We start from the raw sequence: 26,291 nt of genomic DNA, 5'->3' as shown, positions 1-26,291 counted from the left end.
CTTTCAGAGACAATGGTAAAAATAACAAATAGAGAGGGTGAATCTCCCTAATGCTGCATACACACGAGCGGAATTTCCATCGGAAAAATCTTGGCTTGCATACACACGGTCACACAAAAGTTTGCTGAACTTTCGACCGTCAAGAATACAGTGACGTACAACACTATTAAGTTCAATGCTTCCGAGCATGCGTAGGAATTTTGCACGTCGGAATTGGTACAGACGATCGGAATTTCCAATCGGAACTTTTTCCGACCATGCTCTCAATCTTTTGCTGGCTGGAATTCCGCCAGCAAAAGTCCGATGGAGCATACACACGGTCGCATTTTCAGACCAATGCTTTTGCTGCCGGAATTTCCGCTCGTGTGTACGAGACATAACAGGGGCAGAGAAAGCAATAAGAACCCAATAGGCATTCTAATCCCTCTCCACTCTATCCTAAACTAAAAAAAAAGTAGGTTTTGCCTCTAGTTATACTAGATGTGGTCTTAAATGAAAGACTACCTCTCCACCGCTTGTTTTTGGCTAGTTAAAAAAAAAATTTTCTTCTAACTTACCTTTTTATGAAGTACAACCTGCACTTCCGATCCATTCAGTCCACGGTGCAGGACGTCATATCCTCTTCTTCTGCGAGCCCCCGCCCCCCCCAATGTCTTCTGGGACATTTGTGTGTCCCAGAAGACAGCCGGCCATTCACAAAGCGCTGTGCAACTCTCACATGCGCAGTAGGAAACGGGCAGTGAAGCCGCAAGGCTCCACTGCCTGTTTCCCTTAATTGGAATGGCGGTGCCTGCACCCGATCCGATGGACGGATCGGCCTCAGGGGGCCAACATCATGGGCTCCGTGGACAGGTAAGTGTCCTTTTTAAAAGTCAGTACCTACAGTGTTTGTAGCTGCTGACTTAAAAAAAAAATTTGCGGGTGGAACACTGCTTTAAACTACAAGCAGTTGTGAAGCTCCAGTTAGGTCTGGGACAATGCCATCAATGTGTTGCAGGCATAAGGAAGCATTTTGGACTCATCTTCCCCAATGATCAGACTGTGACATTGTAACTTTGTAGCAAGATAAAGCGAGACACACAATCCTTTACATGACTGTGGCTTCCCTGCGCAAGCATTTCAGTCTAGGAAGGAGATGTTGGGGAATATTTTATTACTTGTAGTTTGGCCTTTCTTCATTTGAGTCTAGAAACTTATTGACAATCCCTCATGAAGACTTTTTTAGGGAGTTTGGCCTTGAAAATGTATTCATACCCCTTGACATTTTCCACATTTTGGCATGTATTTTATTGGGATTTTATGTGATAGACCAACACAAAGTGGCACATAATTGTGAAGTGGAAGGAAAATGATAAATGGTTTTCAACTTAAAAAAAAAAAAAAAATCTGAAAAGTGTGGCGTGCATTTGTATTCAGCCCCCTTTACTCTGATACTGCTAACTAAAATCTAGTGGGACAAATTGCCTTCAGAAGTCACCTAATTAGTAAATAGAGTCCACCTGTGTGTAATCTCAGTATAAATTCAGCAATTCTGTGAAGCCCTCAGAGGTTTGTCAGAGAACCTTAGTGAACAAAGAGCATTATGAAGGTCAAGGAACACACCAGACAGGGGAGGGATAAAGTTTTACGAGAAGTTTAAAGCAGGGTTAGGTTATAAAAAAATATATCCAATGAACATCTCACGGAGTGCTGTTCAATTCATCATCGGAAAATGGAAAGAATATGGCACAAATGCAAACCTACCAAGACATGGCCGTCCACCTAAGCCAACAGGCCAGGCAAGGAGAGAAATAATCATAGAAGCAGCCAAGAGCCCCATGGTAACTCTGACGGAGCTGCAGAGATCCACAGCTCAGATGTTAGAATCTGTCCATGGGACAACTATTAATCGTGCCCTTCACAAATCTGGCCTTTATGGAGGAGTGGCAAAAAGAAAGCCATTGTTGAAAGAAAACCATAAGAAAACCCATTTGCAGCTTGCGAGAAGCCATGTGGGGACACAGCAAACGTGAAAGTGGCTTTGGTCAGATAAGACCAAAATTGAACGTTTTGGCATAAATGCAAAACGCTATTTACGGTGGAAAACTAACACTGCACATCACCCTGAACACACCATCCCCTACTGTGAAACATGGTGGTAGCAGCATCATGTGAGGATGCGTTTCTTCAGCAGGGACAGCTGGTCAGAGTTGATGGGAAGATGTAAGCCAAATACAGGGTAATCTTAGAAGAAAACCTGTTAGAGTCTACAAAAGACTTGAGACTGGGAAGGAGGTTCACCTTCCAGCAATACAATGACCCTAAACATTGCCAGAGGAAGGGAATGGTTTAGATCAAAGCATATTCATGTGTTAGAATGGGGCAGTCAAAGTCCAAACCTAAATCCAATTGAGAATCTGTGGCAAGACTTGAAAATTGCTGTTCACAGACACTCTCCATCTAACAGAGCTTGATCTATTTGGAAAGAAGAATGGGCAAAAATGTCACTCTCTAGATGTGCAAAGCTGGTAGAGACATCCCCAAAAAGACTTGCAGCTGTAATTGCAGTGAAAGGAGGTTCTACAAAGTACTAACTGGGGGCTGAATACAAAAGCACGCCACACTTTTCACATATTTATTTGTAAAAAAAATTGAAAACCATTTATAATTTTCCTTCCACTTCACAATCCCACTTTGTGTTGGTCCATCACATAAAATCCCAATAAAATAAATTTCTATTTTTGGTTGTAACCTGACAAAATGTGGAAAATTTCAAAGGACATGAATACTTTTTCAAGGTACTGTGAATCCCCAAATTCAACCTTTTGTTTAACCTTGAGGTCTCAATCTGGTACTTCAGAGACCTCCCTTTGAACCAATTAAGGATATTCATTTGGAAGACCTAGGGTCAGGTTGCCCTCCTGGTAGCCATTATATCTGTTAGCCGTGTTTCTGAGTGGGCAGCTCTTTCTGGTAAAGAGCCATTTCCCGTTTTAGACAAGGACAAAGAGGTTTTGATCTTAAAACCATTCTTGCTTCCCGGGGTTTTCTCTCCCTTTCACCTCATTGAAGACTTTGCCTTCCCTTAGTCCTTCCCCAATACATGACAAGAAAATCACCCTATATTCCCTAGATGTAGTCAGTGCTGCCATGGTTCACCTGAAGTCACAGCCTCTATTCACAAGGCCTTCTTTGCCCTGGATGTGGGCCCCAGTATGGGGGCATCCTGCTTCCCGTTCAGACATTGCTAGGTGGATCAGGCAACTCATTTCATATGCCCTTAGGGACAGAGTTCCTTCTTTCCCATATCAGAGCCCATTACACCATGGCTGTTTTTTTGTTTCTTGGACTTTTCAGTGACCAATCACCTGAGTAGCTGCAAATAAGCCATTGTCTAAGAATACGAGTCCAGTGTCTTTTACTGTACTCCGAGTTAATGATTTTTTATTGTGAACATTCCTATTTTATATTATTCATTTTTATTTAATGGGAGGTCAGTTGTAAAGACTTATTTTTTTCCCCTTGAATAACAAACATGGTATGCTTACCTGCTCTGTGAATTGGTATTGCACAGAGCCGCCCTGAACCTTCTCTTCTGTGTGTGTGACCCCATAGCAAGCTTTGTGCTGTGGGGGCATATGTCACCATAGACACACACAGTGTGGCTGCTCATGCCACCCCCTGCACATTGTTTATGGGATTTTATTGACAGCACCAGGAACCAATGCTGCTGCCTCTTTGTCCTGTGAAGCAGGGAGAGAGGAGGGAACCTCTACAGTTGGGAACAATGCTGGATCGAGTGAGGCTGCAGGGGTAAGTATTTGGTGGGGTTGTGGCGATAGAAATACTGAGTTTTTTTTACCCTAATTACCTTAAAGTGGTTCTAAAGGCTCCGGGCTTTTTTCCTTCATGCATTTTATGCATGAAGGTAAAAAACCCTCTCTGTTCAGTGGCCCCCCTTGTACTTCCATGAGCCCAATCTTCCTCCAGCGTGGTGCACAAGAGCCTCGGCTCTCTGTGGACTCTCCTTTCTCAATGGCTGAGACAGCAGTCATTGGCTTCCACTGCTGTCAATGGTAGCCAGTGAGCCAATGAGGAGAGAGAGGAGCGGGGTCAAGCCATGGCTCTGTGTGTAAATGGACATGCAGAGTAGTGGCTTGGGAGCGAGCCTGCTCGGGTGACCCAGAGCAAGCTGTTTGCTCTGGGGGCACTCTGCAGGAGGGGGGGTCAAGAGCACTGGCGGGGGACTTGAGAAGAGGAGAATCTGGGCTGCTCTGTGCAAAACTACTGGACAGAGCAAGTAAGTATAACATGTTTATTATTTTAATGTAAAAAAATCTGAACCTTTAATATCACTTTAATGCAAGGAATGCATTAAGGTCAAAAATGTCAGGCCTTTACAACCAATTTAAGGTAGCATATTCATTTGAATGCACTGCCAATGCACTAAAGCATTGAACGAAGACATGTACCCTTTTTTGTGAAGCAGCACGCCATGACCCGTGGTAGTGTGTTATCGTGCGTTGCAACACGGGTATATTGTGGAGGTGACTTGGTTGTACTTCCACAATGATAGGTTTACATTTTAGTTGAGAGCTGTCTGGAATACTTGTAATTTTAATCTAATCAGTAAAAAGGTTTATATATGTATATTTTACTCCTGTCACAAATGATTATAAAATCTGTAATGTTGTTTTTCTTTAGTATGACTGAAGCACCTCCAAGCTTTTGTTTTGTGGCCTTTCCACCCCATACAAAAAACAGCTGCATTTTGTTTGGGAAGAATTCTGCCCGGCCCAGAGATGAAGTCCAAGAAGTGCTGTATGTGCCATCCAAAGGCCACGATCCTGGAAGTAAAGTTCAGGTAAGGGTAAGGCTGGATTAACATATTATGTGTCCTTATGCACTGCGATTAACTGGGAACAAGTCACATGCACACAGGCTGTGAGGTATATATGTATACATATATCATACAGATACCAGTATTGTTTTTTCTACCAGACTAACTTCCTTTTCATTATGTTTTTGTATATAGACCAGGGTGATTTGAGAGTATTTGAGATTTTATGTAAATTTTTGTTAGTTATTACAGGTATTTATATAGGGCCAACATTGTATGTAGCGCTTTATATTCTGTACATCAGGGGTACGGTAACCTTTTGAACACAGTGTGCCGAAAAATGTTTTCAAAGAAATTGAGCGTGACGATTTTATAACAAAAAAATGTAAACTTTACACTCTCAGTCATGAAAAGGATTTTCGTGAAATGCTGTAAACTACTTTAGGCTGCATTCACACCTGAGCGTAGCGTTTTCAAGCGTTTTTGCGCGTTTTTTACCGCGATTCACTGCGTTTTTTACCGCGTTTTGCCGCAAATTTGTGCAGGGCAAAGGGTCACCAATGTTAAAAGAAGAAAAACGCCCAAATCAGCCCGATTTGCACGACAAAAAAGGGTCCGGAACTTGTTTGAGCTTCAGGCGTAGGGCTTCAGGCGACTTGGAGTGGAGATGTGAACCATCTCCATTGAGAATAATAGATTTTTTCCCCTCCAGTGTTTTGTAGCTTCAGGCGTCAAGCTACAAAACGCTCAGGTGTGAATGGGGTCTTAGTAGTGAGAAATTAACATCCTGCACTCTCACGCCTCAGATCAGCTCCAATTCATTCACCTTCACACCTCAGATCGCTGTCCCTCCTGCAAATCTGTTTCACCACTGTACTACCCTGCACATCTGCCCCACCACTTTACAACCCTGCACATCTGCCCCACCAATGTACCCCCTTTCTCATCTGCCTCACCAATGTACGCCCTTTCTCATCTAATCTGCTCCACCACTGTAACCCCCTGCACATCTGTCCCACCACTGTACCCCCCTGCTCATCTTAGCCACCACTGTACTACCCTGCAGATCTGCCCCTCCACTGTAACCCCCTGCTCATCTGTCCCACTATTGTAACCCCCTGCTCATCTGTCCCACCATTGTACCCCTGTACATCTGCCCCACCAATGTATCCCATTTCTCATCTGCCCCAGTAATGTACCATCTTTCTCATCTCATTTGTCCCTCCACTGTAACCCCTTGCTCATCTGCCCCACCACTGTAACCCCCTGCTCATCTGCCTCACCACTGTAACCCCCTACACAGCTGCCCCACCACTGTAACCCCCTGCACATCTGCCCCACCACTGTAACCCCCTGCATAGCTGCCCCACCACTGTAACTCCCTGCACATCTGCCCAACCACTGTAACCGCCTGCTCTTCTGTCGCACCACTGTACCACCCCACTCTTCTGTCCCACCACTGTAATCCCCTGCTCATCTGCTCCACCAATGTTCCCCCTTTCTCATCTGCCCCACCAATGTACCTCACTGCACATCTGCTCCACCGCTGAACCATCTTCTCACCTGTCCTAACACTGAACTTATCTGCTCATCTGCCCCACCACTGTAACCCCCTTTCTCATATGCCCCACCACTGTACCTCCTGCACATCTGCCCCACCTCTGTACCCACCTGCTCATCTGCCCCATCAATGTACCCCCCTGCTTTTCTGTCCCACTGTGGAACCCCCTTCTCATTCCTTCCCACCACTGTACCTCCTGCACATCTGCCCCACCACTGTACCCCCTTGGTCTTCTGTCCCACTACCATAACCCTCCTGTTCACCTGCTCCATCAATGGTACCCCCTTTTCTCAGCTGCCCCACCACTGTACCTCCCTGCACATCTGCTCCACCATCATATGCCCACACTCTTCTGTCTCTGACTACTGAATCACCTTCTCATCTGTCCTAACACTGAACCCATCTGCTCATCTGCCCCCACTACTGTAACCCGCTTTCTCATCTGCCCTCCTGCACATCTGTCTCACCTCTGTACCCACTTGCTCTTCTGCCCCACCTCTGTTCCCCCTGCTCTACTGCCCCACCATTGTAACCCCCTGCTCATCTGTCCCACCAATACACCTCCTTTCACATCTGCCCCACTGCTCTACCCCCCTGCTTTTCTGGCCCAACACTGAACCCCCCTGCTCATGTGGCCCAACACTGAACCCTCCTGCTCATCTGGCCCAACACTGAACCCCCCTGCTGATCTGGCCCAACACTGAACCCCCCTGCTCATCTGGCCCAACAGTGAACCCCCCTGCTCATCTGGCCCAGCACTGAACCCCCCTTGCTCATCTGGCCCAACACTGAACCCCCCCAGCACATCTACACCACCGCTGTACCCTCCTGCTCATCTGCCCCACCTCTGAACCCCTCCTGCTGATTTTCCCCACCACTGTACCCTCCTGCTCATCTGCTCCACCGCTGTACCCTCTTCTCATCTATGACATGCATGATATGCAGAGTGGTGAAAGGAAGCAGAGATGAGGCACATCTACATGTCCTGGCACATTCATCCTGCTGATCCAACTCTTGCATCCAGACCACGTGCGTGTATGTGAGGTCACATACAAGCATCTGCAATGGATGTGCAATGATGAGCTCAGATCAGGGGCATTTTCTGAAAGCAGTGGGCCTGTGTGCAGGATCACAAGTTGGACCCCCGCAGCGAAGCAAAAGTGCGGCACTCTGCTTAACAGGAAAAGTCAGGTGTGATTTTCATTGCACTGAATACTGGCTCTGACTTAAAGGGACACAGAGTGCCGGGGTTCAGGAATAATTTCAACAAAGTTCCCAGAAGCTCAACAGTAATTCCACAAACTGCCACCTCATTGTTTTACTCAGTCACAGTGAAATCCCTTCTTTCTGAGATTGGTAGTGGCAACCAAGCGAGTCATCTTCCTCCAGATGGTGGACGGGGCTAGCAGGACTGTGATTGGCCTTAGCAGTGGCCAATGACCGTCCTCCTCCTCTTGGAAACAGGGACCACCCCCCCCCCCCCCAGCAGAACTGCATCCGATCTCTTCCCCATCACAAAAGCTGGCGATCGCATCTACAACAGTTAGAGAACCAAGCATTGTCTACCATCTTTTACAATATGTGTGCAAATTCTGAAATTGGAATGCTTTAGTGTCTCACTGACACTTCCCTGCACTGCTCTGCTGATGGGGAGGGAGTCGAGTGTCGGCAAAAGAGGCTTTGTGTGCCACAATAAACCTTCACTTATGAATACTATCATAAAATTCATCTTTCCAGCTTACTGGAAATGAACTACAAGTGTATGGCACGGCGGTACTTAACCCCAGATAGACTACACCAATTTCACAGAGGGGCCTCTAATTTATGCTGGAGGGGATGCTCAGAAATAGGATCCATGTTCCACATATGGTGGACATGCCCTACAATTAAACATTCTGGAAAGGAGTACTATCAATAATCGAAGAAATCCTGGGTACTAAAATACCAGAAGGGCCTAGGGTTTGCCTGCTCCACTGGGTTAGCATGTCCATAAAACAATACAAGAGAACATTGATATCATGTCTCCTAAACGCAGCAAAGAGCTTAATCCCCCCGTCAGTGGAAAAACCCAGAGAGTCCCTCTCTGAAAAGTTGGTTTGGGAAAATAAATCAAATTTATAATCTAGAGCTATTGAAGTATAGCAGAGAAATAGGAGAAGCAGGGTTTGTTAAAAGATGGGAAGATTGGCTAAAATATAAGAAATCATCGAGATACATTGAAAGGATGACAGAAGAACGATAGTACGATAAAGGACCTCAATAGGCTGGATTTTAGGTATTTGGAGAGACCTAAGGGAGGGAAGCGGGTAGTGGGTGGGGGGAATTGGGGTGGGAAGGACAATATTCTGCAAATACTTTTATACTGTAAGTGGCCACGTTTGTAGCCCCAGAAATGTAAAAGTAAGACAAAAAAATAAATAAATCTATATATATGCAAGTAATAAATGCTACAATGATGTTGAAACGAGAAGGGACAACGATGAACGCCAGAGTTGATTCAAGTCTCTCTAAAGTGTTCACTGAAGTGGCAATGAAAAAAAAAATTAATCTTTCTGTTTTTGTCTTATGTAAAGACTATAGCTGACCCAAAACTGATACTTCGTTTACAGGTAGATGCTGCTTGGGTGGTCATGTAATGGTTTAAGCTGGCCATACACGGGTCGAATTCGACCAGTTCAGAAGGGACCAGCCAAATTTTGATCAATACAGAAGTACAGAAGTCAATTTACTCTGTTGGTAAAGTGATATCAAGGCCAAGATGCCTAACGTGTAGGGCAGCCAGTGCCGTAGAACCCCCATTGTCCTTATCTCAAGGCCTTGATTTATGTGTACATGGAGTCTTATCCAACTGTTGGAGGGAGGAAATCTCAGTCCTTGAGCTTTGTTCCTCATAAACTAACAATAATGAAAAATCCCAGCAGATTCATTTGGCAATGGCCAAAGGGGTCTCATTACCACTTGAAAACCTAGGTGCAGAAATCGCTTTGTCGAAGGCCCTGGCCCATTAAAAAAAGATGGTGTTTTAACCTGAAGAAATGAAATACTAGTTCTGGGTCACTGGGTGGAAAGATCTTTAATAGTGGTCATGGACAGATCTTTCCCCTGCTTCAGTGGGGGATTTTGTGTTCTGGAATATGATGCCAGATGGTGGTGGGGGAATGAAACAAGGTGCATGAGACTTGAATATTTGAGTCTTATGTGTTGTCTTTGTGTCTGGTTTCTTCTCTTCTTGAAAACATTTTGAACATCGCAATTTTTATTCGGAGACAAAGGGAAAGCTAAAATGATAAATGTTGCTTGCTTTAGCTTCCCGTTAAGACGTTTCTTTTCCAGGATGTACTGACGTGTACCAGTTTGGCTTATTCCTGCCCAGTGATTACTTAAACATTTCTGACTTTCCATTGCCTACACAAAGAACAACCAAGCATGTGTAGGAGAAGGAAGAGAACATTGTGCTCTGTTTGATGAATGGACTCATGCTGTAGCTTGTCACAATGTGAGCCTGACCTGAATTGCTAACTGGTCATGTGATCAGCCAGGTTTACCCGTCCTCATATTGCAGTTCTCATTTATTGTACTCTTTTGTGGGAACCTTGGCATAATAAATTGTAAGTTTTAAAAGGTTACATTTTTGTGTGTTGTATGACTAGTTTGTGCATTGATTTTGTAATATACTATATATATCTATATACAGTATCTCACAAAAGTGAGTACATCCCTTACATTTTTGTAAATATTTTATTATATCTTTTCATGTGACAACACTGAAGAAATTACACTTTGCTACAATGTAAAGTAGTGGGTGTACAGCTTGTATAACAGTGTAAATTTGCTGTCCCCTCAAAATAACTCAATACATAGCCATTATTGTCTAAACCGCTGGCAACAAAAGTGAGTACACCCCTAAGTGAACATGTCCAAATTGGGCCCAAAGTGTCAATATTTTGTGTGGCCACCATTATTTTCTAGCACTGCGTTGATCCTCTTGGGCATGGCATTCACCAGAACTTCACATCATGAAGCTGGTGGATGTTAGAGACCTTGCGTTCCTCCACCTTTTGTTTGAGGATGCCCCATAGATGCTCAAAAGGGTTTAGATCTGGAGATATGCTTGGCCAGTCCATCACCTTTACCCTCAGCTTCTTTAGCAAAGCAGTGGTCATTTTGGAGGTGTGCTTGGGGTCATTATCATGTTGGAATACTGCCCTGCGGCGCAGTCTCCGAACGAAGGGGATCATGCTCTGCTTCAGTATGTCACAGTACATGTTGGCATGGTTCTCTCAATGAACTGTAGCTCCCCAGTGCTGGCAGCACTCATGCAGTCCCAGACCATGACACTACCACCACCATGCTTGACTGTAGGCAAGACACACTTGTCTTTGTACTCCTCACCTGGTTGCTGCCACACATGCTTGACACCATCGGAACCAAATAAGTTTATCTTGGTCTCATCAGACCACATGACATGGTTTGCAGTAATACCTGTCCTTAGTCTGCTTGTCTTCAGCAAACTGTTTGTGGGCTTTCTTGTGAATCATCTTTAGAAGAGACTTCCTTTTGGGACGACAGACGTGCAGACCAATTTGATGCAGTGTGGGGCATATGGCCTGAGCACTGTCAGGCTGACCCCGCACCCCTTCAACCTCTGCAGCAATGCTGTCAGCACTAGACATACGTCTATTTCCCAAAGACAACCTCTGGATATGATGCTGAGCATGTGCATCCAACTTCTTTGGTCGACCATGTCGAGGCTTGCTCTGAGATTGAACTTATCCTGTTAAACTGCTGTATGGTCCTAGCCACCATGCTGCAGCTCAGTTTCAGGGTCTTTGCAATCTTCCTATAACCTAGGCTATCTTTATGTAGAGCAACAATTATTTTTTTCAGATCTTGAGAGAGTTCTTTGCCAATAGGTGCCATGTTGAACTTCCAGTGACCAGTATGAGAGAGTGAGAGTGATAACACCAAATTTAACACACCTGCAACATTTTAACACTAACGAGTCAGATGACACCAAGGAGGGAAAATGGGTAATTGGACCCAATTTGGAAATTTTTGGTTTAGACATTAAGGGCTGTGTGTTGAGTTATTTTGAGGGGACAGCAAATTTACAATGTTATACAAGCTGTACACTCACTACTTTACATTGTAGCAAAGTGTAAATTCTTCAATGTTGTCACATAAAAAGATATCATAAAATATTTACAAAAATGTGAGGGGTGTACTCACTTTTGTAAGACACTGTATACTTATATATATATATATATATATGTGGAAATATTCATGTTCATAATATACTACAACTTCCATACAGCAAGGTAAAATCTGCTGTTTTATGTTATTAGATCTTTTGGCTGGAAATAGACTGAGACAGGGGTAAGCTATAATGATATTTAGTGGGTTGAGTCAGCTTAAGGTCTCTCGTGTTTGCAAAATTTTATTCCGACAATAAAAGTGTGATTATGGCCCGTTGTACAACACTTAATTGTAAGCACATCTCCACTGCACTCTGCCAGTGCCACACAGCTCCCTGTAATGGGGTGGCAACACTTCTGCACTGCTCCTGAATTCAGAGCAGCATTGTCACCATGTAGGATGTGTCTGACTACTGCTTTCTGGATTGACATCACTGCCTTTGTTTACTGAAACACTCATTACATTGTAACTGGATTTGGGCACTGTTTAGAGTAGACTGCCATATAGATACCTTTAGATATACTTCAATATACCTTCATCTAAAATGTATTCTATTCATAGAATTTCATTAAACTCCTAGTATACTAAATAAAATGTTATGCATGCTTATTTTATGTAAGCCGCTATTAGATTCTATTTGCATCTAAACTGCATAATATTTCTTTGTTATAACCATAACTTACATTTGTACTGCTCTTTGCCTCTATCCACCATCTATTAAGGGAGACTTTTTTTCCCGGGGATTTAAACCCATCCAGCTTAGCATGTCATGTGATCATGTCTGCAAAAGCCATAAAAGAGAAAAGACTCACAATGCATTAGGACTTTGCCGTAAACCTGTATTAACTGTGATTCCATTCAGTGGTATATACAAGGCATTATGCACGGGGCACAGAGATTACAATTGTGGCTTTTCATCCCAATAAAAATATAGGCCACAGAGCATGTTATCATTTGTTAACTAAATCTGTAAAGTCTATTTTATTGTTATTTTCCAGTGCACATACCTGGAAATTGACCAGGTTGCTCAAACTCATTCTGTAATACTGAGTAAACCAGCTTGGATGTGGGGTGCTGAGATGGGAGCCAATGAACATGGAGTCTGCATTGGAAATGTAGCCATTACCACAAGACAGGCTGCTGAGGCCTCAAAGTTATTGCTGCCAATGGATCTTGTCAGGTAAGTGGCTTATGCTTTTTAGGACTTTGGAGCAGATGTTGGTATGCGGCAATTTAGAATGTCATTGAAATAAATAAATGGATAGACTTTATTTTGGGACTCTCTGACTGCATGGAGGGCCCATGAAGATCCTACCGTTTTAACATTACAGTACCAGGACTTAGCATGTAGATAGGGAGGGGTAGATAATGGGTCCAATCCCCTCATTTTTTTTTTGCAGTCACTGACACAAATGTTGCGGCTAATATTGCAGTCACAGACATTAGTGTTCAGGTTATTGACAGTCACTGACACCATTATTTGAGGTTGTTATTGTGGTCACTGACACCTGTGTTGGGGTTATTATTGCAGTCACTGACACCAATATTGGGGTTATTATTGCAGTCACTGACACCAATATTGGGGTTATTATTGCAGTCACTGACACCAATATTGGAAGTTAATATTGCATTAACTGACACCAATGTTGTTTTTTTTTTATTGTGGCCACTGACTCCGATGTTGAGAGTTTTATTGCGGTCATGAACTCCAATAATATGGATTATTATTGCAAGCACTGACTCCGATGTTGGGGGTTAATATTGCAGTCACGGACTCCAGTGTTGGGCGTTGTATTGCGGTCATTAACTCCAATAATATGGATTATTATTGCAATCACTGACACCAATGTTGAGGTTTAATATTGTAGTCCCTGACACAAATGTAGAGGGTTATTTATAAATATTAATTTTCTTGAAGTAGACATATATATCTGGTACTTTTTACAGAATTTTTACAGTTTTTTGTTTTTTTTTTGACACGCTAGACTCAAAAGGGGGCCTACTCCTGCTTTATTTTATGTACATCTACATTTTATTTATAGCATCAGCATCTTTACCTAGGTTTATGATGTGTTCCATTTGTGTATTAACTATATATTGATTTGTGGTATCACATTTCCTTTTTGAGGTTATATACTGCTACTTTGGCATCACACATTAACCATTTGGTTTTACCATTTTGTTTTCACCCAGCAATTCGGAGGCTGCTTTGTAGGGCGTTGTGGTCCCAGTGGATTTCTACTGGGCCATTTTTGTGTCCATATACTTATGATATATGCACCATCTTGGTTTTATATCTTCCCTGAATGCTACTTGTACAGTGTATACTATAGGTGTATGTTTTTCTCAGCTGACATTGAAGCCCAATTGTAGCTTCCCATATAATGAGTCAGTCAAAAAAATCAAGTCAGGGACGATCAAACAATAAGGAATCTATTTATAATTGTCTTCACTCACAGCACCAAGTATTCACACATTTTTCTAATTGTATGAAATGAGTTGTGTGAATCTTGAGTGAAAAAAATTATAAATAGACCCCTAAATATTCTCCTGTGCTTTTTTTGAGTGACAGGCCTTTGATTAAGATGTTTGAGCGCTTAGGTGTGAACAGACACCATTGAAAACGATTGATTTTTTTTGTTGCTTCAAGCTACAAATCATTCAGGTGCGAATGCAGTGAATAAGTGTTATTTGTTTCACTGTAATTTAGTGTATTTTTGTAATGTTTCCACAGCATCTTGCTTGCCGTACTGTAATTGTGACAAAGTGGGGGCTGCGTATTATTGTACCACTATATAGAGACAGTTGCCCTCTCATAGAGCGAAGAGGACATTTGCTGGCCGAGGGACTTTAGTACATCTAAAGCCATTTTTTTGTTTTGGATTAAATAGATAAAGAGTTATACCCCTTGTAGAGTTTTGTTGCAGTATCCCTTCTAGGAAGATTAATTCTCTTTATTTATTCTGGTGACCATATACATTCACTCTAAAATGCTTGCATTAAGTTGTGTTGCCATAGTGTTAGAGCAATGCATCTGCTCTAAGTTGGGTGCAATGTGGTGCCATTCATTGTAAATAGCCCCCAACACACTTTACAGTAAAGTGAAAGTATCCATTGTGGTAACCCAATCATAACCAACCTAAAGAGGATTTCCCCCACCTTTTATGGAAAAAGACAACTTAAAGTACACTTACCCACCTCTATGCTACCTCGCTTTCTCCTTTTGTCCTTTTCATGGTGCTGTCTGTGCTCTCACTCACAAGCCACCTTATAAAAATTAATTATGGGATCAGCTGGCACTGTAGTTCTAGGCTCATCTCATGCATGTACCATATAATGTTAGTCATAATCCCCCAAGATTATTATGATATCATACTGTCCATACTCTCCATACTGTCCATCTTGTGCATGCACAGTAGGACAATGCTGTGAGATCTTGCAGATTAGGTAAAAAATCTTCCTGAAGGCACTGATGATGTTGCCTTCCCGGGGGGCATCAGTGTGGCCGGGGCTACGTCATCAGTGCCTTCAGGGAAACAAGGAAGAGGAAACAAGAAAGGTAAGTAAATAAAAAAAAATGATTGTAAAGTCTCATTTTTGTTGCTATAAAAATATTAAAATTGTTATACTTGCCTGCTCTGTTGCAGTGGGTTTGCACAGAGGAGCCCAGTTCGTCCTCTTCTTGGGTCTCTCTTCTGTGATCCTGGGGGCACCCAAGGTGAGCAACAGCTCCCTGTGTCCATTCAGACACAGAGCCTCGACCCGGCCCCATCCACCTCTCTTCCCTGATTGGATAGCTGACTTTAACCGCAGCGGGAGCCAATGGCGCCCCTGCTGTGTCTCAGCCAATCAGGAAGGAGAATCTTGCACAGCTCGTGGACATTGCTGGGCAGAGAGGGACCTCAGGCAAGTGTTGGGGGGATGAGGGGGGCTGCTGGACACAGAAGGCTTTTTATCGTAATGCATTAAGATTAAAAAACCTTCTGCCTTTACAACCCCTTTAAAGTGGTTGTAAAGCCTTACATACACCCAGTGAAGTGACTAACCTCAGGTGATACACAGAGATTAGAAAAATTTAAAAACAATACTGTTGGTGAGGCATCAATAGGAAAAAGTTCCCCATGGGATTTTGCAACAACGAGATACAAAATTGGAAAAGATATCATTTTATTTAGAAAAAAGTTCCATCAAAGAGACATTTATTTGGGTTAAAACATGAGCTCTATGGGTAAGGCTAATGCATTGTACATAAAAATTACAGCCATTGAGTACAAAAGAGAAAAACATAGCATGATATAAGTATGTAAATCATACTGAGAAACCTGATGCGTTTCAACCTTTAACAGTAGAGGTCTTCTTCTGGGGAAGCAAGCAAAAAACTCTATAGAAAGAGAGTATATATATAAGAATAGAGTCATTTAGAAACCAAAATGTCAACAAGCAAATAACATATTGATTTTGACACGTGTTATAAATGGTTCAAGTATATTTACCAACTGCGGCTGAAAGAAACCTCCTTATCACTGTACCCAAGAGCTGCCAGAAATAGAGTACATATTATATATATATATATTTTGCTTGCTCCCCCAGAAGAAGACCTCTACTGTTAAAGGTTGAAATGCGTCAGGTTCCTCAGTATGATTTACATACTTATAGCATGCTATGTTTTTCTCTTTTGTACTCAATGGCTGTAATTTTTATGCACATGTATTAGCCTTACCCACAGAGCTCGTGTTTTAACCCAAACAAATGTCTCTTTGATGTAACAATTTTTTCTAAATAAAATGATATCTTTTCCAAATTTTGTATCTCGTTGCTGCAACTCAAAACCCCATGGGGAAATTTTTCCTATTGGTACACAGAGATTAAACAGATTCTTCTACATAAGTGGTACCTGTTTATCTGCAGTCTTCTTTATTCTACAGCCATTCAAAGAATTTATACAGCTTGTCTACGTTTTCAGAACGTGGGGGGGGGGGGGGGGGGGGCACTGAAGTTGTACTGTACAGTGAGAGCTGATTACGGGGAAGGGGCAGACCCCCACACAGGAACAGAGCTGACAGAAACATGCTGTGTGCTGGAACTCCCTCCCCTGTCAACTTTTTTTTCTCAGGAAAACTTGTCAGAAGTACAGAGGTAATTCATTTAGATAGCAGTAGAAGAAGGTAGCAGACAGAAATGACTTACTGTAGTGCTGTGGATTGAGACAAGTACTGTACACACTATGGAGGGATATGCTTTGTTCATATTTCATGTCTGATGTTTACAACCATCTTAAGAAAAAAATACAGTGTTAGTGTCCAATGGGACACAATGGCAAAAAATAACAAAAAAAAACAGGGGTTCAATTATTCCCTACTCTAACAAAAACGTTTGGGTTTTAGAGATACTTTGATTTAGCTAGTTTCTTATACTGTCATTTATTGTTTTTTTTTTGTTTGTTTTTTAGACTTGGCCTTGAACGTGGAACAAATGCCAAAGAGGCTCTTCAAGTAATAGTGTCTTTACTAGAGGAGCACGGTCAGGGGGGAAGCTACTTCCAGGCCGGTGATCAGGGGTTCCAAAGTGCCTTTCTCATTGTGGATAGGTCAGAGGCCTGGTTACTGGAGACGGTGGGGAAATTTTGGGCTGCTGAAAAAATTACAGGTTAGTGAGCCTTGATCTACTAATATGTTAACATCTTTTGTTTATGCATTAGACATAGTCATTTCATTTCTGGTTTAAAACCTGTTCAATAAAGACTACTATGGCTCTAAGAATTCACGTTTCTTTTCACAAATAAGGCCCCTTTCACACGGACGGACGACGATACATTCATGTGGGCAAACGGATGACCATGCGTTACCATCTGTTAGACCCCTTTCACACTGAGGCGTTTTACAGGTGCTACAGTGCTAAAAATAGCGGCTGTATAGCGCCTGAAAAAACGCTGCTTCTTTCACTCACACTGGAGCAGTGCGCTAGCAGGACGGTAAAAAAAGTCCTGCTAGCAGCATCTTTGGAGCAGTGAAGGAGCGGTGTATTCACCGCTCCTAAACCGCTCCTACCCATTGAAATTAATGGGGCAACGTGGCTATACCTGCAGCGGCGCTTTGCGGGTGGTTTTAACCCTTTTTTGCCCACTAGTGGGGGTTAAAACCACCCCGCTAGCGGCCTAATAGCACTGCTAAAGCACCGCCAACACCCGCACTGCCCCAGTGTGAAAGGGGCCTTAACCTCCGCTTCCGTTTTTATCCATTTTTTTTTTTAAAGTACAAGGCTACGTCCAGATCTGTGAAAATGGATATTAACTGACTTTAACGGACAATGCCCGTCAACTTCCGATCAGTGAAGAAATAATTTTGAGAGGAGCAATGCTTTCTGGGTAATTTCCTTAAAGGCACAGAAACTGCTTTAAACGGATCAAAACAAATACAAAAACGGATGAAAAAACGGATGTAAACGTTTACATCAGTGATTTTCAACCAGGGTTACGTGGAATCCTAGGGTTCCTCCAGAGGTTGCTAGGGGTTCCTTCAGCATTGGGCCATTTCTGCCTCTTGAAGTTCCCAGTGACACTATTATTATTTTTAGCTATCTATAAGGAGGTAATTGTTCCCCATGACCACAAGTATAAGGACCATTCCTCCCATTGACCATCAAGCTAATGTATCATGAGTTGTAGACTTCTAATTTTTAGCAGGGGTTCCCCGAGACTGTGTTGAAAAGGTTGAGAAAGGCTGGTTTACATTAACGGATGAAAACGGATATTAACGGAATGGAAGACGGATAAAAATGGAGATTAACGTAACAGAAGATGGATGAAGCAAAGGATAAGAACTGACACATTTTTAACGTGGCTAAACTGACGGTGCCTGTGTGAAAGGGGCCTAAGAGGCAAATTTCATGACAGTGCGGTGTTTAGGGAAATTATACCTTGTCAGGGATAACACTGAAAGTGTTGTAGTCTTCCAGCTTCTGCCTCTTCATTTTATTATTTAGGGTAATTATATAGCGCCATCGATTTACGCAGCGCTTTACATATACATTGTAAATTCACATCGGCCCCTACCCTCAAGGAACTTACAATCTAAGGTCCCTAACTCACATTCATATACTATTTTTAGCATTCTAAATGGCTATATCTGTCACAGATCACCTAGGCACAGCAAAGTGACATGTGCGTTCATCTGTTTGCACGTGTTTCTAAACCTCATGACCAAACCTGGACATTTAATGGCAGAAGGGAACCAGTCACACCAATCGCGTTATGATAATGCGTGGTAATGCATGTTACCTGCATTGGTTTTCTGTGGTGCCATTCATTGGGAATAGAACCTCATCGCACCTCCAAAATGCACTGCAGTGCAGCACAACGCATGATGCCCTCTGTGTTGTGCTGCAAACAAATAATTAAACCAAACTGCCCCTATATTTTCATGTTCTGAGGCGAGTTGTAGCCCAGTAATATTAAAAGGGCTGCAGCTCATTGTGTTCTGATATGAATGAGTGTTATTTTATTACAATATCCCTTTAAAGAATACAATGCAAATATATAAAACACCTTTTATGTATCCCTTGCAAAGTCAATTAAAGTGTCGCTAAACCCAATCATAAAAAACTATTAATAAATGCTGTATTACATGCTGTTCATGTAATACTCAGTCACTATGAGATTCATTTTCTGTTTTCTGGAAAAATCCTGGTTGATTCTGCTGCTCCCTATCTCCACCTTTTGTTCATGTCCCCAATTCAGCCATGGATTTTGCAGAGTAATGTTGGAAGCTCTGCACATGCTCAGTTTTCAGTGAGTTTCTATACTGAGCATTTCCTCCCTATCATATCTGAGCAGCCCATGTGACTATAGAGTCACACATGTGGGTGTATAAACAGTGCTAAATGACAGCTCCCTCCCTCCCTCCTCCTCCATGCCCACTAACCAGCTAAACACAATGGAGGTGTAATATTACATGTAGGTTAATGGAGACTTTACCTCCCTCTTATTCTAAGACACAGGCTGGAGGGGCGTCACACAGTCTGTGACTCGTAGAAATCCACCCACATCATGTTATTGCCAAAAAATAAACAAAGATTTGATTTCAATATATATTTGTATGACAATTTAAAACAATTTATTGATATTCATTATTTATTTTTACTCTGTATTCCAACAGCTTTTTCTTTATTTTGAACATGTGACCAGCAGCAGAGGACTAGAAGTTCCTCCTGCTTATGTTTCCCTGCAGACAGGCGGGGAAAGAGCTGTCATGTGACAGCTGTAAAAGATTTATTACATGAAAAAGAAAAATACCAGATCAAAACAAATGATCAAACATAAAAAGAGACGCCTAGTGTCTACATACATGTGACAAACATACCAAACAGCAAAATATAACAAAGCATAAAAATGACACTAGTACTCTCCAGTGGATGGTAATCCCAGGGACCTAACACGTTTCCAGTAACTCTCTACCCCTGACTAAGGTGTTAAACTGGAAACGCGTCGGGTACCAGGGATTACCATCCACTGGAGAGTACTAGTGTCATTTTTATGTACTGTTATATTTTGTTTGGTATGTTTGTCACATGTATGTAGACACTAGGTGTCTCTTTTTATGTTTGATCATTTGTTTTGATCTGGTATTTTTATTTTTTTATGTAATGAATCTTTTTTTATGCATTTTAGTGTCTGTGGCCTTTAAAGTCCTATCCAATGGGGGATATCCCTTTTGTTCTATATACTCAGGGATGTGGCCTATGCACTAACTTTTTGACATGGTGGGAACCTCTCTTCTCTTTATACAGAAATAGAAGGGACGATGTAAATTAAACAGTGTGTGTTCACTTGAAGTACTTGCAGTTCACTTGACGTATCACTTGAAGTGAGTTTTACAAAGCATCTGATGTGATTCTGTTTTGAGTGAGCTGTAACATATCAGCCAAAAACTGGCATTTGTCTTGTAGTGATAGGTGTACATTAAGGGTTAAAGTGAACCTATCCCTAGCACCACATACTACCCCTTTACCCGCCACTCCTACTTCCATAGATACAGTGGAAGAATGAGTGCAGCCACTATAAAACACAAAGTGCGTTATTCGCAGAATTAACAAGTAGTAATAAGGCCTTATGCACACAGGGCCTCCTTTATAAGTGTTGCAGTTTTTTTCCAGCCTGTAAATGCACCTCAATGTTGGCCTATGTGTCCATGCACACATAGGCATTTACAGGTGAATTAGAAGATGAGCATTTACAGGCTGAAAAAAGACCCCATCACCTGTGTGTTCAGGAGAGGAGCTTTTAAACAGAGAAAATGAGTGACACAAGTAAATGCATATGCTTAAAAGCATGGCACGATTAGCACTTGAGTGTTTAAATAAAATTAATATGAATTAATAAATGAATATTCTAGCCAATGGAATCCATTATCGCTTAAACGCCTAAATGCGTCCAAACGCACATGCAGGAGTAATAGGTGTTTAGAGGAGAAAATCGAACGCCTGTGTGCATAAGGCCTTAAGCCCTTGTACACACGGTCGGACATTCTGACGGAAAATGTCCGATTGGACCGTGTTGTCGGATAATCCGACCATGTGTGGGCTCCATTGGACTGTTTCCATTGGAATATCCGACCGTTTGTAGAGAATTCCGATCGGACAAAGTGCCACGCATGCTCAGATCAAATTAAGAGACCAAAGCTATTGGCTACTAGCCTGAACGTAGTCCCGTCGTAACTAAATAATGTCAACAAGTTCCGAACGATCGGATTTTCCGACAACTTTGTCCGACCGTGTGTATGCAACACCAGTTTCGGACAAAATCTGTTGGACAAAATCAGATGGATTTTGTCGGAATGTCCGACCGTGTGTACAAAAGTCATAAAAAAAGAAAAGAAAACGAATGCAGCCACCACATATGAAGTTTGATAAGCTGCAATATATTAAATTATTGTATACGGATTTAGCTGCACTTTTATAGTTACGGTTAAAAGTCAATGTTAAATGTTGGATCAGGTTGGGTTAGAGATCAGGGCTTTAGGGTCAGTATCTAAATCTTTTTAGCACTGAAAGCTACAACACTGAGACTTAACAAGACAACCTCAGAAATCTTTTGATGTAAAACAGTATGGGGCATATTTATTAAGCAGTGATTCTGACAATCACTGTCGTTCAGTCCAGGTGTATGCGTTTGAAATGAGTGATTCACCACCAGCGAATGTCTGGTGAAAGTCACATTCACTGCTTGGTAATTATGCCCCAAATTATGCAACTTTTTATTCATTTATTTATTTTGAATCTCTTCTTGTCATATAGATGGTGTGAGATGTATCTGCAATCATTTATCACTAAAGACGCAGCTAGATCTGGAACACCCAGAGCTTCGGAATTATGCTCAAAGCCAGGGATGGTGGAGTGAAGATAAAGAATTTGACTTCTCTGAAACCTTTTCAGAAGGTGACATTGGAGACCATTGTTCAGGGAAGGAGACCTTAGAGAACGAGGAAGGTAAACATTTTCTTGTCTAGAATGGATTCTAATCTTACATATCATAGATATTCTATTAGTTCATAAGGACTTCATAAACACGCTTTGAATAGCAATGGTAATATGCAAAGTGAACTTGCACATAGAAGCTAATCCAATTTCAGCTTAATGATCACATCACCAAAATGTGAAGTCTGATTGGTTGTTCTGGATTACTGCACCTTGCACATTGGGGTTCACATTACTTGAACAGTCCCTGGGATGCAAAAGAATAAAAACTAACACACACATCTCCATGCAGAACTGAATCATTTGCTCTTTGCCACTAGATGGTGCTGTGCACATAGAACATATACAAAGCAATACTAAGATAAAGAAATGATGTCCTGCTGGAATTCTCATATTGATTTTATTTTTACAGGTATTTTTATAGCACTGACAAGTTGCACATCACTTTACATACTTTTCACTCATTTACATCCCTGTCCTCAAAGAGCTTACTATCAAAGGTCCTTATCTTACATGCACACTAGAGCCAGTTTAGACAGGAACCACTTAACCTACCAGCATGTTCTGTAGTGTGGGAGGAAAGCTATGCAAGCACAAGGAGAACAAACAAGTATCTGGACTGGGATTTAATATGGAAAACATAGTGCTGCAAGGCAGAAGTGCTAACCACTAAGCCATCGTAAAGCCCAACACTGTTTTTTTTTTTAACTCTCCAAATTGCTGTCATTACTTGCTGCATCTGATTTGTCACATTTTACTCTTGAGGCAGATCACAGTTAATTAAATAATGTATAAAATTTGCACATATGCAGGGTAAGGCAAACGTACGTTGCAAAGAACATTTGCCCTACTTCTTTAAATACAAAAAACAGTGCAATTTGCTGAAGTGATCGATGTACCATACCTCCCAACGTTTTGAGATGGGAATGAGGGGCACCTATCAGCAAAAGTATGCAGGCATAGGACACACCCCTTGCCACACCCCCTTAAAGGAGCATTATACTAAAAAACAAGATTGGTTAAACCCACAAGTGCTTTTTTACAACTACTATTCCTTTATATTGGCTTTTGGAATTTACAAGTGCAGCAATTTAGATTGAAAGGTTTAGCACTGGGAAACACTTTTTGACAGATAAAAATGTTTTATATACATCTTTATAGATCAGACCAAAATGAGGGACGAATGAGGAGGAATGAGAGACAGTGGGACATTGCTCCATTTTACTTCATATTCTCATCGCACACATTCCTGGATGAGCTCTCGAATTACTGGTTCAAGTCACAGTGAAGATATTTGCCAGCACATCATGGAACAACATAAATAGCATCCAAACGGGTAATTTATTGCATGATCACATTCACAACACAAGGAGAGTGCAACGTTTCGGAGGACCTCTTCGTCAGGCATGTGATGACATCCTTGTGTTGTGTTTGGACCAGGGGCGGATCCAGAGTCTAATCTCGGGAGGGGCACTGCTATAAAATATGTTTTTTTGGGGGCAATTTATATGGGAAATGGCTGGTATTTGCGCTTCAATCATTACGGCACCATGGTTGTTATGGTGTCAGGATGATTGAAGCGTATTATTTCTATTAATACATTGTAATATAAAATTAAATGGTTCAACTCACCATAATGCAGAATCAGTGGGAGCCCTGAGGATGTCACTTGCCATGTCGCCTGCCACCAAATGTGGATTGTCACTTGCCACGTCACCTGCCACACATTGCGGATTGTCACTTGCCACGTCACCTGCCACACATTGCGGATTGTCACTTGCCACGTCGCCTCCTACCAGATGCGGATTGCCACGTAGCCTGCCACACATTGCGGATTGCCACTTGCCACGTCACCTGCCACACATTGCGGATTGTCACTTGCCATGTTGCCTGACACACATTGCGGATTGCCACTTGCCACGTCACCTGCCACACATTGGGGATTGTCACTTGCCACGTCACCTGCCACACATTGCGGATTGTCACTTGCCACGTTGCCTGCCACACATTGCGGATTGCCACTTGCCACGTAGCCTGCCACACATTGCGGATTGCCACTTGCCACGTCACCTGCCACACATTGCGGATTGTCACTTGCCACAATGTTGCCTGCCACACATTGCGGATTGCCACTTGCCATGTAGCCTGCCACACATTGCGGATTGCCACTTGCCATGTCACCTGCCACACATTGCGGATTGTCACTTGCCACGTTGCCTGCCACACATTGCGGATTGCCACTTGCCACGTAGCCTGCCACACATTGCGGATTGTCACTTGTCACGTCACCTGCCACACATTGCGGATTGTCACTTGCCACGTTGCCTGCCACACATTGCGGATTGCCACTTGCCACGTAGTCTGCCACACATTGTGGATTGCCACTTGCCACGTAGTCTGCCACACATTGCGGATTGCCACTTGCCACGTAGCCTGCCACACATTGCGGATTGCCACTTGCCACGTAGTCTGCCACACATTGCGGATTGTCACTTGCCACGTCACCTGCCACACATTGCGGATTGCCACTTGCCACGTAGTCTGCCACACATTGCTGATTGCCACGTAGCCTGCCACACATTGCGGATTGTCACCTACTGTGTCACTTTTCTGCTAAGGTGGTCTTTTCTTGGGTCCCAGAGTGAAGATAGGCAGCAGAGAGATGATGCAATCTCTCTGCTGCACACAGCTTCATACACAGTGAGGGCGGAACTGGAGGGATGCAGGGCAGTGAGAGATGATGTCATCTCCCTGCTCCCCTGCCTGCTGGCTTCCTGATTGGCCAGCAGCCCTCCTAAGCCGCCCAGCTGCCCCCCCCCTCACCGTCCACTCAGCGCGGGTACCCGCGGAACCGGCCGCGCGGGTACCCGCGGAACCGGCCACGATTGGACCCGCGGAACCAGCCTGCCGGTATTCTCGGGGGGGGGGGGCAATTGACCCGTTGCCCCCCCCCCCCCTGGATCCGCCCCTGGTTTGGATGCTATTTATGTTGTTCCATGGTGTGCTGGCAAATATCTTCACATTGCTGCTAATCAGGAACAGTCCCTCGAAATCAATCAGGGACAGTTGGGAGCTATGTTGTAGTGTGATCCCACTTGGCCTATATAATGCGATACTCTTCTCTCCATAGCCCGCTGTGTTTCTCACTGGCATCTTTTTTCTCTCTCCTTACGTGATGAGCTAAGGTTCAGGCTGAATCTGCAGAAAGCAGTCACATGATTGCAGGCCACTGGCACAACCCGCTGCGGCCAGGGAATTCTGTGCTCCGCAGCTTCATATAATAAAGGGGCGGGGATGCTGAGCGATATCATTGTCCAAAAATGGCCATATTAGGCGATGATGTCACTAGCATCCCTGCCCCTCGTGTTACGTTGCAAGGTGGGGAATTCTGCAAGTGTTGCAGGATGTGTGCCGCATGAGGGGGTCTCTACAGTCACATGCATCCAAAACGGGCCTTACTGCACATGTGCTAAAATGTGTTTCTTGCTTGCATGCCATGGGTAAAGAACCTTCAAGATCCAAGGCCATTAAGGTCTTTTAAACCACATCTAGTGGGGGAATGTTATAAATTGTGTGAAGTTTTTTTTATTTCTGTCTGTGACTCCATTGGCATACCTGCCAACTTTTTCAAATGGGAAGTAGGGACACCTATCAGCAAAAGCATGCAGGCATAGGACACGCCCCCTTAAAGGAGAATTGTACCAAAAAAACACAAGATTGGTTAAACCCACAAGTGCCTTTTTACCACTAATATTGCTTTATATTTGCCTTTGGAAATTACAAATGCAGCAATTTAGACATCAGATGAAAAGTTTAGTGCTGGAAAACACTTTTTGATAGATAAAAAGTACATTTTAAGAACATCTATATAGATCAGACCAAAATGAGGGACAAATGAGGAGGAATGAGGGACAGAGGAACTTTGCTCCAAATCAGGGACAGTCCCTCGAAATCAGTGACAGTTGGGAGCTATGCATTGGGGGGGGGGGGGAGGGGGGTTCTTTCACCTGTCATCCATAGGACATCAGGATAAGAAATGAGGGAATAGGGTCACCAGGACAGGAAAGCACAGAAAGCAAAAAAAAAAAAAAAAAATCTCAGAAGTTCTAATTTTTCCCTTTTCACCATTTGAGAACTTTCCCAAAACTTTCCAAACCTCTGTCCTCTTACCAGGACAGGAAGTGAGAGGACATCTTCTTTGTGGGGCACAGTAAACGCCTACAAGCAGAAAAGATTGTGATCTGC

General features: G+C 42.9%; 1 protein-coding gene across 2 annotated transcripts in view; it reads left to right on the top strand.

Annotated features, from left to right (window-relative positions):
* SCRN1 (secernin 1) overlaps positions 1-26,291 on the top strand; it is a 61,809-nt gene that overhangs the window by 19,667 nt on the left and 15,851 nt on the right. For both annotated transcript variants that reach the window (XM_077491364.1, XM_077491365.1), the window contains 4 exons: positions 4,684-4,843; positions 12,575-12,756; positions 17,026-17,222; positions 21,867-22,058. In XM_077491364.1, the coding sequence (XP_077347490.1) occupies positions 4,684-4,843; positions 12,575-12,756; positions 17,026-17,222; positions 21,867-22,058 (731 nt within the window). The remainder of the gene's footprint in view (positions 1-4,683; positions 4,844-12,574; positions 12,757-17,025; positions 17,223-21,866; positions 22,059-26,291) is intronic.

Source organism: Lithobates pipiens, unplaced genomic scaffold (genome assembly GCF_037356315.1).
Source record: "Lithobates pipiens isolate NorthernLeopardFrog02 unplaced genomic scaffold, aLitPip1_a1.2 Scaffold_19, whole genome shotgun sequence".
Classification (NCBI taxonomy): domain Eukaryota; kingdom Metazoa; phylum Chordata; class Amphibia; order Anura; family Ranidae; genus Lithobates; species Lithobates pipiens.
This window is presented reverse-complemented; position numbering and strand designations above follow the sequence as displayed.